This window comes from Sapajus apella, unplaced genomic scaffold, assembly GCF_009761245.1.
Source record: "Sapajus apella isolate SASKATOON/1434 unplaced genomic scaffold, GSC_monkey_1.0 scaffold8, whole genome shotgun sequence".
NCBI classification, from domain to species: domain Eukaryota; kingdom Metazoa; phylum Chordata; class Mammalia; order Primates; family Cebidae; genus Sapajus; species Sapajus apella.
The window spans coordinates 11,175,821-11,188,927 of NW_022436948.1; the positions used below are offsets into that span (position 1 = coordinate 11,175,821).

Consider the following 13,107-nt stretch of genomic DNA (forward strand, 5'->3'; position numbering starts at 1 on the left):
TCTTAACTGTAAAATAAAAGAAGGGCTGAGATTTTCTTGTTTTTTTTTAAAAAAAAAGTCTACTGGATATGATGGCTCATGCTTGTAATCCCAGTAGTTTGGTAGGCCACGGTGGGTGGATTGCTTGAGCTCAGGAGTTTGGGACCAGCCTGGGCAACATGGTGAGACCCTGTCTCTACTAAAAATAAGAAAAAAAAAAAAATACCTAGGTGTGGTGGTGTGCATCTGTATTCCCAGTTACTCGGAAGTCTGAGGTGGGAGGATCACTTGAGCCTGTGGTAGGGGATACTGGGGGCGGGAGGCAGAGACGCAGTGAGCCCAAATCATGCCACTGCAACCCAGCCTGGATGGCAGAGTGAGACCCTGTTTCAAAAGTAAAAAAAAAAAAAAAAAAAAAGCCATTCATCTAAAATTCTTCCAAAGCCTACTTATGAACCACTGGAAGGGGGCACTTGAGGGCTGGGTGGGTTGGGCTAAGAGTGACTTACTGCTTACAACTCAGGTCAGGGGGCGGTGAGAGGGGACGGAACTCATCCTGCATGCTGGGTGTGGGTGGAGGGTGTGCATGAATGTCTGGCTGTGGGAGTACGCTCGTGGGTATGTGAGAGTGTGTTTGTGACAATGGTGTATGTACATGCATGTAAGTGTGTCTGCTGTATGTTTGTGTCTGTCTGCCTATCTTGGAGGTGAAGCGCTTGAACATATATTCAATTCCTAAAGAGAGACTTATAGACTGGAAATTACTGAGACCTCTGGTTTTTGACAGTCTTCTTTTGGGCTGATTGTGTCACTGCATTTCCGTTTGCTGCAGTATCCACAAAGTAGAACCTTGTGATGCTCTCACGTTCCTCTCCAGCCTGCTTTAGGACATTCCATGTTTAGAAGGGAAGTTTGGATGCCGGATGCTGTGGCTCACATCTGTAATCCCCGCACTTTGGGAGGTGAGGTGGGTGGATCGCTTGAGCTCAGAAGTTTGAGACTAGCCTGGGCAACACGGTGAAACCCTGTCTCTACTAAAAACACAAAAAATAGCCCAGTGTGGTGACACACACCTGTAATCCCAGCTACTCAGGAGGCTGAGGCAGGAGGATTGCTTAAACTTGGGAGGTGGATGTTGCAGTGAGCCGAGATCGCACCACTGCACTACAACCCAGGCAACACAGCAAGACTCCATCTAAAAAGAAAAAAAAGAAAGGTAAAGTTTGGGTCTTTATAAACTAATTTTCGGGCCTCTTGGGCAACTAGAAGAGAGAATGGAATCCTCTCCATCTAGAAAAATTTCCTCATAGCCTGAAAAGAAGAATTTGTTCACTGTTTGTCCATATTTGCATTTTGTATGCTATGTCTTGAAGAACAAATGCATTTTGTTTTTTAAAACACATTGTAATGAAGATTTTGGTCCAGCGGAACAACCCTGGAATGTTTCTCACCTCCTTACACACATGAAGCTTTTTAGGGAATCAAGGGTGTGGGCTGGGGGTGGAGCTGAAGGCAGAGTTGGGGTGGGGCTGGGAAAGGCCGCCCAGAACAAGCCCTTTCCTACAATTCCACATAAAAGTGGAACACCCTGCAGGGTGCCTATGCCAGTCACCTGGACAAGAATCATTTGCATGTGTCTTTTCAGGCCTCTTTAAAATGTCTTTGTGATTCACAACTGAAGTACTGATTATCTCTAATTCAAATGCCCACAATCTCAGGTTCAAACTTGCTCTCGCCATTTTATTTTATTTTATTTTATTTTATTTTTTTATTTTTGAGACAAGGTCTTGCTCTGTTACCCAAGCTAGAGTACAGTGGTGCAATCTCAGCTCATTGCAACTTCCACCTCCCAGGCTCAAGCGATCCTCCCACCTCAGCCTCCCTAGTAGTTGGGACTACAGGTGCTCACCACCACATCCAGCTAATTTTTGTATTTTTAGTAGAGACAGGGTTTCACCATGTTGGCCAGGCTGGTCTTGAACTCCTGACCTCAGGTGATCCACCCCCCTTGGCATCCCAAACTGCTGGGATTACAGATGTGAGCCACCATGCCAGGCCCATCCTCACCATTTTAAAGGAAGTCCATATCATTCATTTTATTTCTGGAAACCTAAATGGGGAATGGAGAATGTAAAATGAAAAAAAAAAATTAAAAGAGTTTGGTTCCATTTAAACATTTTTATAATTTGTTTCATTTTGAAGTCACAAAGTGTTTATGTCAATCATTTTAATGTCTACGAATACAAAGTTAGCACTAGTAATATCTGGGAGTCTAATCATTTACCATGTTTAAATGTAACATTACAAAACTTCATTTTAAAATCTGACCCCTAACCAGATGTGAAACAACGTGGACAGGGTGACACATGCTGGAATTAACCTCCAAAAACCTCGTTAACAAAGACAGCGGTTGCTGGGGTAAAACTGCAGCAGTCACAAGTGGGGAGAGAAAGAGTCCACTCTGTTACAGACTTTGTTTCTTTTGCTAGACATTTTTTCACCTAATCCCAGGATAGTTTCTGTTAATGTGTCTTACTCTCTTTCAAACGAATCACCCCTAGAGCAGGTGTACACATTAAAACGGAGCTTTATAGCATCAAACACATACCACAACCAACTCTACAAGGAGTGTTTTCTGTAAGATGTGTGCAAATGTCAGAGGAACACAGTCTGGGCAATAAGACTCAGCTCATGTGAGGTCCTGATGAGTATCTGAATGACCTCACATTTTCTCTTCCACGCCTGGGGTTAAGGCCAGCACCCAGCCCACACACAAAGCTGTGATGAGAGGCTGGTTAGGGATGGTGGAGGCAAAGCCACAGATCAGCTAGAAACTCTTCTGAGTCAATAGTTTCTACTTCCTCCCTAACTGAACCATTTGCCAGAACTGCCCAGGACTTGCCACCATGAATTTAATCTCCCTGGATTTTCCCTGCCTGATGTCTAGATGAGACAATGAAGGGCAGAGAAGCAACAGTGACCACGTTAGCCCCACACGATACCATCAGCACTGAGGGACTCCAGCCCTGGGTCTCAGAGAGAGCAGCCAGGAGAAGGAACCAAGGTATGCTTGGTTCACGTTCCAGGGCAGGGAGGTTCCCCAAGTTGCAGCAGATATTAAGAGTCCTGCTGAAGGCACAATCTCCAAGAGAGGGGAGGGAGCAAGGACGGGAAGCTGGAACCAGAGGCACTGATAAGCACCCTCCTCCTTGCCTTTCCTGGCAGCAGAGGCAGTGGCATCCTGGAGCGGAAGTGAGGCAGGGCAGGGGTGATCCAGGGCTTTCGGTTCCTGCTGGTCCTTGCATGCACATCTGTGGGCTCCACAATTCCCCACTCCTTGAAATCTAACCTCAAGCACTTTCTCTGGCACTGCAGTGACCAATCTTTTTGCATGGTTTAAGTCCTCTGTGTATGATCATCAAGGCATTACCAAAAGATCCCCTCGCAAGTCCTTTAAAATAAAATAACGCAATGCCATATATGAATGAAATTGTGAGAGAGAGAGAGAGGACAAATGAGATAATGAAGATTTGGAAGATGTTCTCCAGTAGGTTATCAGTCATTAAGAGGAATGACATTTTAGGTGATTTTTTAAATGTCCTTCTTTATACCCTCTGATAGTGCTTTAAAATATTAAGACAGGTGTATCTCCATTTGTAATTACAAAACAGTATTTTCATTTTTTAAAAAAAGGCTACCAATGATTATAAAAACTCTCAGAGACAGACCAGTTTCTTTTAAAAATTGAAGGAACTGAATCCAAACCTAATTTGAAATGAAAATCAAACTAAAATGAAAACTTAAAATGAAAATTGCATGCCCTAAATATCATAGATTCCAATGTCAGTGAATGTCACAGATATAAATTAACATAATCTGGACAACTGGTGTGTCTAACAACAGATACTAGTATATTCAGATACACAAGTGAGCTGACAAATTACAAGGCCATATATCACTCAGGGTTGAGTGGGTCCCACTACGGGTGTTATTTTGTGAAGGACTTATTTGGGGGAAATGCACAGAAAACACTCTTTTTGTATCCTCACTCATTCAATTGAAAAATAAGACAGAGAATAGCCCAGCTTCATTTCATTCTTTTTGCAACATCTGAATATGCGTGTTCAATCTCTTGATCAGCTGGACACGTATTTGTGAACTCATCTCTAGAATAAGCATTATTCAAGTATCTCCAGATGCCAGTCATTTCAGAAGGAAATTCAAAATCTCTGTACTTCTTGGCCACAATCTGAAAATGAAGAGAAAATGATCAGTAAAGGGAAAACTTACTCAGGCAGGTTCCCAAATCAAACGGTCCATTCTTTCGAGCCATGTAATACATTCTTTCTCAGCTCCCTATGTCACCCTACAGTCATCCAGGCTACCCACCATGACATTTTGACTCGCATAGGGCCACCTTGGTTGTGGGGAGTGCTGTAAAAGTCCTGGACTCACGGCAGTGGCTGCACATAGTTCTGCCCACCAATTTGTCACAGACAGGCCTTGGGATCTGCTGGCACGAGTATGCTCTGGACTCTGGTGGATTTCTCCTTGTGTTGCCTGCAATTTTCTTTCCAGATGTTGTGCTACTGTGTTATTTGGTGATATGTGAATAAAGATGCATGGTGGATCTGCCATTTAAATGGTGCCCTCTCTTCTTCCTACTTGCTGAACCTCACTTCCTCCAGTCCCAAACCTCTGTGCATGTTATTCTTCCTGAATGCCATCATGCTGCCACTAAGAGCATTGTCTGATTGCGGGGCCTCCCTGCAGGGAGGATAACAAAGCAGATGCAAATCCTTACCCCTAAACTGTACCAGTTTGCTAGAGTTGCCATTACAAAGCACTGCATGCTGGGTGGCTTAGAACAGAAGTCTACTGTCTCCTAGTTCTAGGGGCCAGAAGTCCAAGATCAGGGTGTCAGCAGGTCCATGCAGCCTCTGAAGGCATTAGGGAAGGATCTCTCTCAGCTTCTGGCAGTGCCTTGGCTGTGCAAGCATAACTCCACACGGCCTTCTCCCCATGTCTCTGTTCCCAAATTTCCCCTGTTTGCAAGGATAACAAACAAATGTTTCTTCTCCCTGATCCTCCTTCCAATGGTTGTAATTACATCTAGTTTGTTATATTCTGACTCTATTTGCTGTTACTGAATTGTGACAGCAAAGAAGGCCACCCTGGATTAGGTCCATCTCACTCCAAGATGACTTCATTTTAACTAATTACTTCTGCAAAGACCCTATTGTAAAATAAGGTCACATTCTGAGGTATTGGGGATTAGGATCTCAACATGGGAATTGGGAGGAGGGCACAATTCAACCTGAAGTAGGGATCCAGAGCCACAAAGGCCAGTTCAGCTTTGCTGCCTCCGGTCCCACTGGTCCCCGGGATGTCTGCATGATTCGGGCGGGGAATTTACCACGAACGAGAAGATCTTTGGGGCTTACTGCACAGACTTCGGAGGCCAGCAGTCATTGATGCAATGTGACAGCAAACAAGGGCCATATAATTAACAAAGAGCCTCCTAAATTATTTGAGGCCTCTTTCTTGAATGCAAACTTCTTGATGCTTATATTAAGAAGTCCGCTTTTCTTTTGTTTGTAGGTACCTAGTTTTTCTTTGGCCGTCTTTTTATGTTAACTTTCCTGGGTAAATTTTCAAGGCCATGCCTCTGAATGTGACACTGAACTTGGTTTTCTGTCTTTCTTCTGTGTACATGTGTGTGTTCCCGTTTCTGGTCATTTAGAAGGTTTATGGCCATGTTAACTCTCCAGCGGTTTCCTATATAGCCTTAAGTAATAGGAATTCTCTATTTCTTGATTGAATAATAGGATTCTCTATTTTTTGAGACATAGTCTCGCTCTGTAACCCAGGCTGGAGTACGGTGAAGGATCTCCACTCACTGCAACCTCCACCTCCCAAGTTCAAGCGATTCTCCTGCCTCAGCCTCCCGAGTAGCCAGGATTATAGGCATGCACCACCACATCCAGCTAATTTTTGTTTTTTTAGCAGAGACAGGGTTTTTCCATGTTGGCCAGGCTGGTCTCGAACTCCTGGCCCCAAGTGATCCACCTGCCTCAGCCTCCCAAATTGCTGGGATTACAGGCATGAACCATGGTCCCTGGCCTTGATTTATCAATTTTAGGTGCTGCCTGTGAATTCCTGATGATGACAAATGAGGAAATGTATGTACCTATACTTCTTTCCATTTCTTCTCCCTTATCCTCCTTCCAATGGTTGTAACAACAACATCTAGTTTTATATTCTGAATCTATTCTGTCCCTATAATTCCCACTGCTATGTGGTCTTAGGACTAGTTTCAGCTTTAAAGAGGTTCTCTGTTTAGCATCCGCTTTTATATCACACACTTTCTCTGTTTCTGGATTCTTACTTTGATCATGATTTTATTATTTCATGATAGAGAAATTTTATGTTTTTTAAAAAAGAGACCAGAGGTCTAGGTAAAAATAATAATTGCCTGGATATAAAATTCTTACTTCACACATCCTTTCCCTTAATTCTCTGTAGATGTTAAACCACAATTTTCTGATTTTTAATGAGGTCATGAAGACATCTGGGGTCAGTTGAATTTGTCCACTGTTTCAGTGGCTTTATTTCATTCTTTTCATTATTATTATTACTGTTATTGTTTTATGGTATTATTATTGTCTAGGTGCCAAAAAGACTTGTTTTTTATTCTCAAAGCTCAGTAATGTATTAAGTATGCCTCAGCGCGTTGATCTTTCTGGGGCAATGTTTAGCATCGTATGTCATTTAAACTAAAGATTCAGGTCATCCTTTAGTTCAAAGTAATTTCCCCTCAAACCTTCCCAGTTTTTCCCCCATTTTCCTTTTCTGTTCTCCTCTTTCTGGTTATGTATATCTGAAATCTCTCTAATCACCTTTATCTCTTCCATTCTTCTTCATTCCATTGTAGATGACTTTCTCAGGCCTATCTTCCAAATCACTGAGAGCAAGGCCACAAACACATACCACAGACCGCAACCAACTCTACAAGGAGGGTTCTCTGTAAGATGTGTGTGAGTGTCAGAGGAAATCAATTTCAGCAATGTCTTTGGCTGTGTCTTACTACTTCTAACAGGACCTCTATTTCTGCCCTTCTTTTATTTGTCTTTACTTTTCTTCTTGAGCTCTGCCAACCTGATTTCCATCCCCTTCGTGATAATATATTCTTCAACATCTTGTGTCTTGTCTTTGAGCTTTTTCTCAAAAAGCCCATATTCTCTTTCATTTCTTTGAGGCTGTTGAAAAGTTTCTGTCTGGAATGTGCTTTAATGTGCTGGAGGAGCAGTCCTTGATCATATATGTATTTCCCGTCTGCCTTTTTTTGGTTTTCGTTTCTTGTCTTTATCATTCCTCCTCCCCCTCCCTCCTTGTCAATCATCTCTATCTACACTGAGGTCTCACTGGCATTTTCCCTGGTATTCGCCATCTTTGAATGAGGCAGGCCTACTGGACCTAACATTTGCTGAAAAGCAGTGGGGAGGGCAAAGGGAGTGAGATGGGGCAGGTGGCCAACCAACTGGAATATCTGCTCCCAAGCACCTTCTCACCAACCACTTCTGTGCCCCAGAGAGACACATTCGAGTTGGGGTTAGGATTAGGGTTGGGTTGGGGTTGGGGTTAGGGTTGGGGTTAGGGTTGGGGTTGGGGTTGGGGTTAGGGTTAGGGTTGTGGTTGGGGTTGGGGTTGGGGTTAGGGTTAGGGTTGGGGTTAGGGTTAGGGTTAGGGTTAGGGTTAGGGCATCCTCTGCTCTGAGACTTACAGATTAAGCAGAAGGCCACCATAGCTAAAAATGAAGCTTGGGCAATTTGTAATCTCTCTCTTGATTGGTTGGGCCTAGTTTCTGTCTTCTGCTCAGCAATCACAATGCAAAATGCCACTTCCCTTCCTTCCTCCCACTTTACCTCCCCTTGAGACTGTTCCTCTGGATCAGGGGCTGGGTCACAGCCTATACTGATGGCACCTCTGTAGGCTCCTTCTTCAATTCTGCCTCCCTAGAGATCTCAGTTCAACAACAGTCTTTATAGGGAAGTTCCCTGTTTCCCTCCTGGCCCACCTCCTGCTCTAGTCCTCAAGCAAAGGAGTTTGAGTGGGGCATTTCAGGACTGTGTTCTTTACCTTTTGAGAAATCCAAACTTTGCTAAAGATACAAAGAAACATGTAATGGGTCTGTGGCTCCTCCCACCAAAAGAAGCCTCCTACTCTTTAAGTTGGCGATCTGTCTTCCTTTGTAGTTTTACAAAAGATGAAGCAAATACCCTATTTTTATATTGTTTTTGCTGGGTTTCAGGCAGGGGAATAAATTATAAATCCCTTCACATGCGCTTTTACCATAATTCCCTTAGATTGATTCTCATTTCCTTTCAGAAGTACTCCATCCTGGAAGCTCATTAAGCTGTTGGGTATTCTGAGTGCTAAATGGCTTTGTAGATTTTGCTGCTGTGTCTTACAGAGGAGCCGTGAACTGCTTTCTCTCACTCTAAAGCTTCCCCTTCCTACTGAAATTTAAAATCATCTTTTCTTATTGGAGCCAAACAAGGGGACATGAATGGTCTATGGCTGGGATATTTCTCCCCTATTCCTCAACTTTCATGTATTTCTGCAATACTATGCTGGTCACAGTAGGGACTAAAAAGCATTTACCAAAAGGGACTCAATGAAAATACAACTGCGTAAATACCCTGTTAGAAGGCAGCTCCCAAATTTAGCAGGTTTTGAGAGGTGTAGGTGATTTCATTCAATTTTGGATGTCTGTGGACTGGCAAAGCTACGGAAGAGACACCTCCCCAAGGAATCAGCAACCTCCTGAAGGCCAGCATTTCAAGACGGCATCCTCAAGCACAAGAAGGAAGGGAGAAGAAGGGAGCAGCATGGCCAGGACTGAGAGGGGAAGAGGACAGAAATAAGAAAGGCAGGAAGACAAGGCAAAAGAATGAAGCAGAGTCACCAGGGGTGGCTGGGAGTCCACAGGAGCCTCAGTGCCATAGACTGTGTGAAGCTAACATGTAATTTATTTATTGGTTGGTTGGTTGGTTTGTTTGTTTTGACAGAGTCTTGCACTATTGCCCAGGCTGGAGTGAGAGCTCAGTGCAACCTCTACCTCCTGGATTAAAGTGATTCTTGTGCCTCGGCCTCTCAAATACATGGACCACAGGCACACACCACCACATGTGGCTAATTTTTAAAATTTTTTGTAGATATGGGGTTTCGCCATGTTGGTCAGGCTGGTCTCAAATGCCTGTCCTCAAGTGATCTGCCCATCTTGGCCTCCCAAAGTGCTAGGATTACAGGCATGAGCCACTGTGCCTGGCCGCTAATGTGTAATTTCTAAATGCTAACTAAATGTGTTATTAGAACACACAGTCCATGACTTATTTTTCCCTGTGTTTCTCTCCCCTACCCTTATACCAACAACCTGGCTCTGGCCTGACAGAGGCAAGGCATGGGCTTCTTCATGAGGTATCTGGAGATGCTAAGGGCCAAGGACATAGCAATCTTGATCATCAGAATCACATTCGACTTCTATAAGTGATAGAGCGGCTGGGAGCCCTGCGGTGCTGAGAACCAGCAACAACTATGGAGTCCAAGTGTGGGGACATCTGCTTGGACCTCCAGGGGTCACTCTCGGCAGCTCTGATTTACTAGGGCAGGCAGTGGACCTGGGACTCACATTTCTAAAAAGCTCCCCAAAGGGCCAGGCACAGTGGCTCATGTCTGTAATCCCAGCACTTTGGTAGGCTGAGGTGGGTGGATCAGGAGGTCAAGAGATCGAGACCATCCTGGCCAAAATGGTGAAACCCCGTCTCTACCAAAAATGCAAAAATTAGCTGGGTATGGTGGTACACACCTGTAGTCCCAGCTACTCAGGAGGCTGAGGCAGAAGAATCAATTGAATTCAGGAGGTGGAGGTTGCAGTGAGCCGAGATCACACCACTGCACTCCAGCCTGGCAACAGAGCAAGACTCTGTCTCAAAAAAACAAAAAACTCCCCAGTTTGTATGCCTACTAACATTGGAGAGCCACGGGTCTGGGAGGTCTTTAAGCCCTAATAATACGTGATTCATGGCTCTTAAATCATGTTCAGCTGCTATATGGGAAGGCAGGGAACAAAATACGGTAGAGACTTAGCCGAAAGTTGCCAGCTGCTCCCTGGATGTTGAGGGTCAATTTTTTTAATAAATAAATACTTAATTACCGATGGGGTCGCACTCTGTCACCCAGGCCAGAGTGAAGTGGCACCTTCTTAGCTCACTGCAGCCTCAAACTCCTGGGTTCAAGTGATCCTCCAGCCTCAGCCTCCCATGTAGCCAGGACTACAGGCACACACCATCATGCCCAGCTAATTTTCATATGTGTATGTATATAGATGGAGTCTCATTATGTTGTCCAGGCTGGTCTTGAACTCCTGGCCTCAAGCGATCCTCCCACCTGAACCTCCCAAATCATTGGGATTACAGGCATGAGCCACTGCACCTGGCCAAGGGTCACTGTTAAGAGCTAACAGGACAATCCTCTGTCATCCCTGGAAAGGGCCATGTGGAGCCCTACAATCACCAACAGTTGACTGAGTTCACATTTTAATAGCCGCAGATTCCACGCCTCATCTCCAATCCTCGATTGCTAATGCCAGGTATAATCTATGAAATTCCTCAGGCTGCTTTCACATAATCTCTCTTTAGGCTGTGTGAGTCAGGCTGAGAGAGAAGCAGAAGGTGGGGCCACGTTCTCAGACACCTCCCAAGAACACCCGAAGCCCATCTTCTAAGTGTGTAAAAGCTGGGGCTTGGCTGCCCCGAACAGAAATGAACTAGCATTTTCAATCCAAGTCTCCACATTTCAGACTGTTTAAACAACTGGCCCAAACACAGGTTAAAACAGAGCCCCGTTCATGTACTCGGCACACCTGTCAGGGGAGGGAAGACGAACCTTAATAATATGGAGCTTGGGTAAGAGGTTGCAGTCAGCCAGCGTGAGTTCATCCCCATCCAGAAACTTCCTTCCAGAAACAGCGACATCCTCCGTGCTGTAGGCATCTATTTCATCAGGCAGAGGGCTATTTAAGAAATTATCGAGCTTCCTCAGGGCCTTCAGCAGGTTCTTTTCATAAACTAAAACAGAAAGACAAATCACAAAGAGAGGCCTTGCAAGTGCATGTCACTTGTCACCAGTGAGTTCACATTTTAATAGCCCCAGATTACATTTTAATAGCTATGATGGAAGGAGTTTGCTTCCCTTCCTCGCTGAGACGTGGCCAGCCAGCAACAGGTGCTGGGAAGGCAGGATGTGGATGTAGAATACCTGAATGAAGGACTCACTCCTCCCTGGAAATCATGCTGCTGTCTACCCAACATTGCTACTCCTAGAAGTCACTTATTTATTCAAAACTACTTATGGAAAGCCTGTGAGGAGGCATGCACTAGCAGAATCATTGAATACAATTGCCGTGGTGCGGCCGGAACACCACATGGTGACTATTTTTTTAAAAAACATTGTTTTCTGGGTTCCCAGCCTCAGAAGCAGCATTCCAAGCCCACATGCAAATTCAAAGTTGGAGGCAGTTTTTCCACATCTCCAGACTCACTTTTCTACCTGCTGGAAAATGGGTTGGAGCACCCCAGCAGCACATGAGTCGCTGTGCTAAGGCTCGAGTGAAGGTCCATGCTGAAACAGAAAACAGGAGGATAAGAGGTACTCACCCTCATTTGCATCCTTCTTCGTGTTTTTTATAAATGCGGAAAATTTGGCAAACACATCGTTTCCTGCAGAGTTAGATTCAGGATGTTGGGTCCCCAGCTTGGGATACCTTGAAAAGTTCAAAATTGGAGGATCACAGACAAACGGTGTTTTAGTTAAGATAATACTCTACTATGGAGAAAAACAGCTTTCTCTGGGTGGATATAAACATGAAAAGCTTTCCATGAAAAGGGTCAAAAGCTGACCCTTTTCTCCGAGGGTTGGGAAGTGACACCATCCAGGAGAACAGCGTTGGACTGGGAGGGTTTTGGTTGTTGTTGCGGTTGCTTCCTGGCAGTGGCCAGTCGTGGGACATAGGGTCCCACCTGGCCTTGCTGGCCTCAGGTCCTCCTGGTAAAATGAAAAGGATGGACTGGAAATGTTTCCCCTGAGGTCCAACAATCCATGATACTTCGACCTAACACATACCCAGAGCTTCCAGCAGGGCGTTGAGGATATAGCCAGCCACCCACCCTGGACCCATCTCCTCCTACTTCCTGCCATCAAACCCTGATTGCCTAGCTGCAGGTGCAGCGCAATGAAGTCCAGGCAGTGCCATGGGCTGCAGAAACCCCCCCCCCAACACACACACACACACTGCCCAGACACACACACACACACACACACACACACACACACACACACACTGCCCAGAGCTTTAGAACTGGCTGTTAGCGGGGAAGTGACAATCAAGTTATGAACATGGGTTTTCTGACGCCTACCACGGGGGAGCTAATTTCTCCTCTAAGAACTCCTCGATTTTATTCACATCCGTCTTGACTTCACCATCAAAAGTCATAAAAGGAGGGTTTGTTCCGGGAGCCAGGTTCTGCAGGTCTGCGGGTTTCCTAGGTGGGAGGAACAGCAGTGTTTATGGGCCACCACGAGAATCTGGACTCATTTCCAGGGCTGAGCCGTGTCCTCCCCAATTGAAGAGAAGCAACTCTTGAGAACTGCAAAGTAGCTTGTGGGTTTACAAAAATGTCTTGCTGGTGATGAAAGTAAAGGCATTCATTGACAAATTATGGGTGTGTTGATATGCCCCTTTGTGAAAACTGAGCTCAAAGGGGCACATCAACAAACAGAGGTGAATAAGTTAATTCTCCCTAGTGTTATCAGCCAGGAATCGTGCTCAGACAGGCTTGGGAGAGACAGCTGACCAGCAACTGGGAGAGCAGGTTCTTCATGGCACCCCCAACTCCTACTTCTTCCTGATTACTGCCCAGCCGATCCTGTCCTGACTCAGCTTGTCCCAAACACGGGCTTCAGTTCAGTCTTTGACTGAGGATGAACATGCCCTTGACAGCACCGAGGGCCTCAGGTCTCAGTGTGTGTGTGTGTGTGTGTGTGTGTGTGTGTGTGTGTGTGTGTGTG

General features: G+C 45.1%; 1 protein-coding gene across 1 annotated transcript in view; it reads right to left on the reverse strand.

Moving 5' to 3' along the window:
- Nucleotides 1-2,137: 2,137 nt before the first annotated feature.
- The window catches only part of CLIC6 (chloride intracellular channel 6), a 50,638-nt gene continuing 39,668 nt past the window's right edge, over nucleotides 2,138-13,107 (reverse strand). The window contains exons 3-6 of the mRNA XM_032276949.1: nucleotides 12,456-12,581; nucleotides 11,697-11,803; nucleotides 10,927-11,108; nucleotides 2,138-4,228 (exon numbers count right to left, since the gene is read on the reverse strand). Of these exons, the coding sequence (XP_032132840.1) occupies nucleotides 4,067-4,228; nucleotides 10,927-11,108; nucleotides 11,697-11,803; nucleotides 12,456-12,581 (577 nt within the window). The 3' untranslated portion in view covers nucleotides 2,138-4,066. The remainder of the gene's footprint in view (nucleotides 4,229-10,926; nucleotides 11,109-11,696; nucleotides 11,804-12,455; nucleotides 12,582-13,107) is intronic.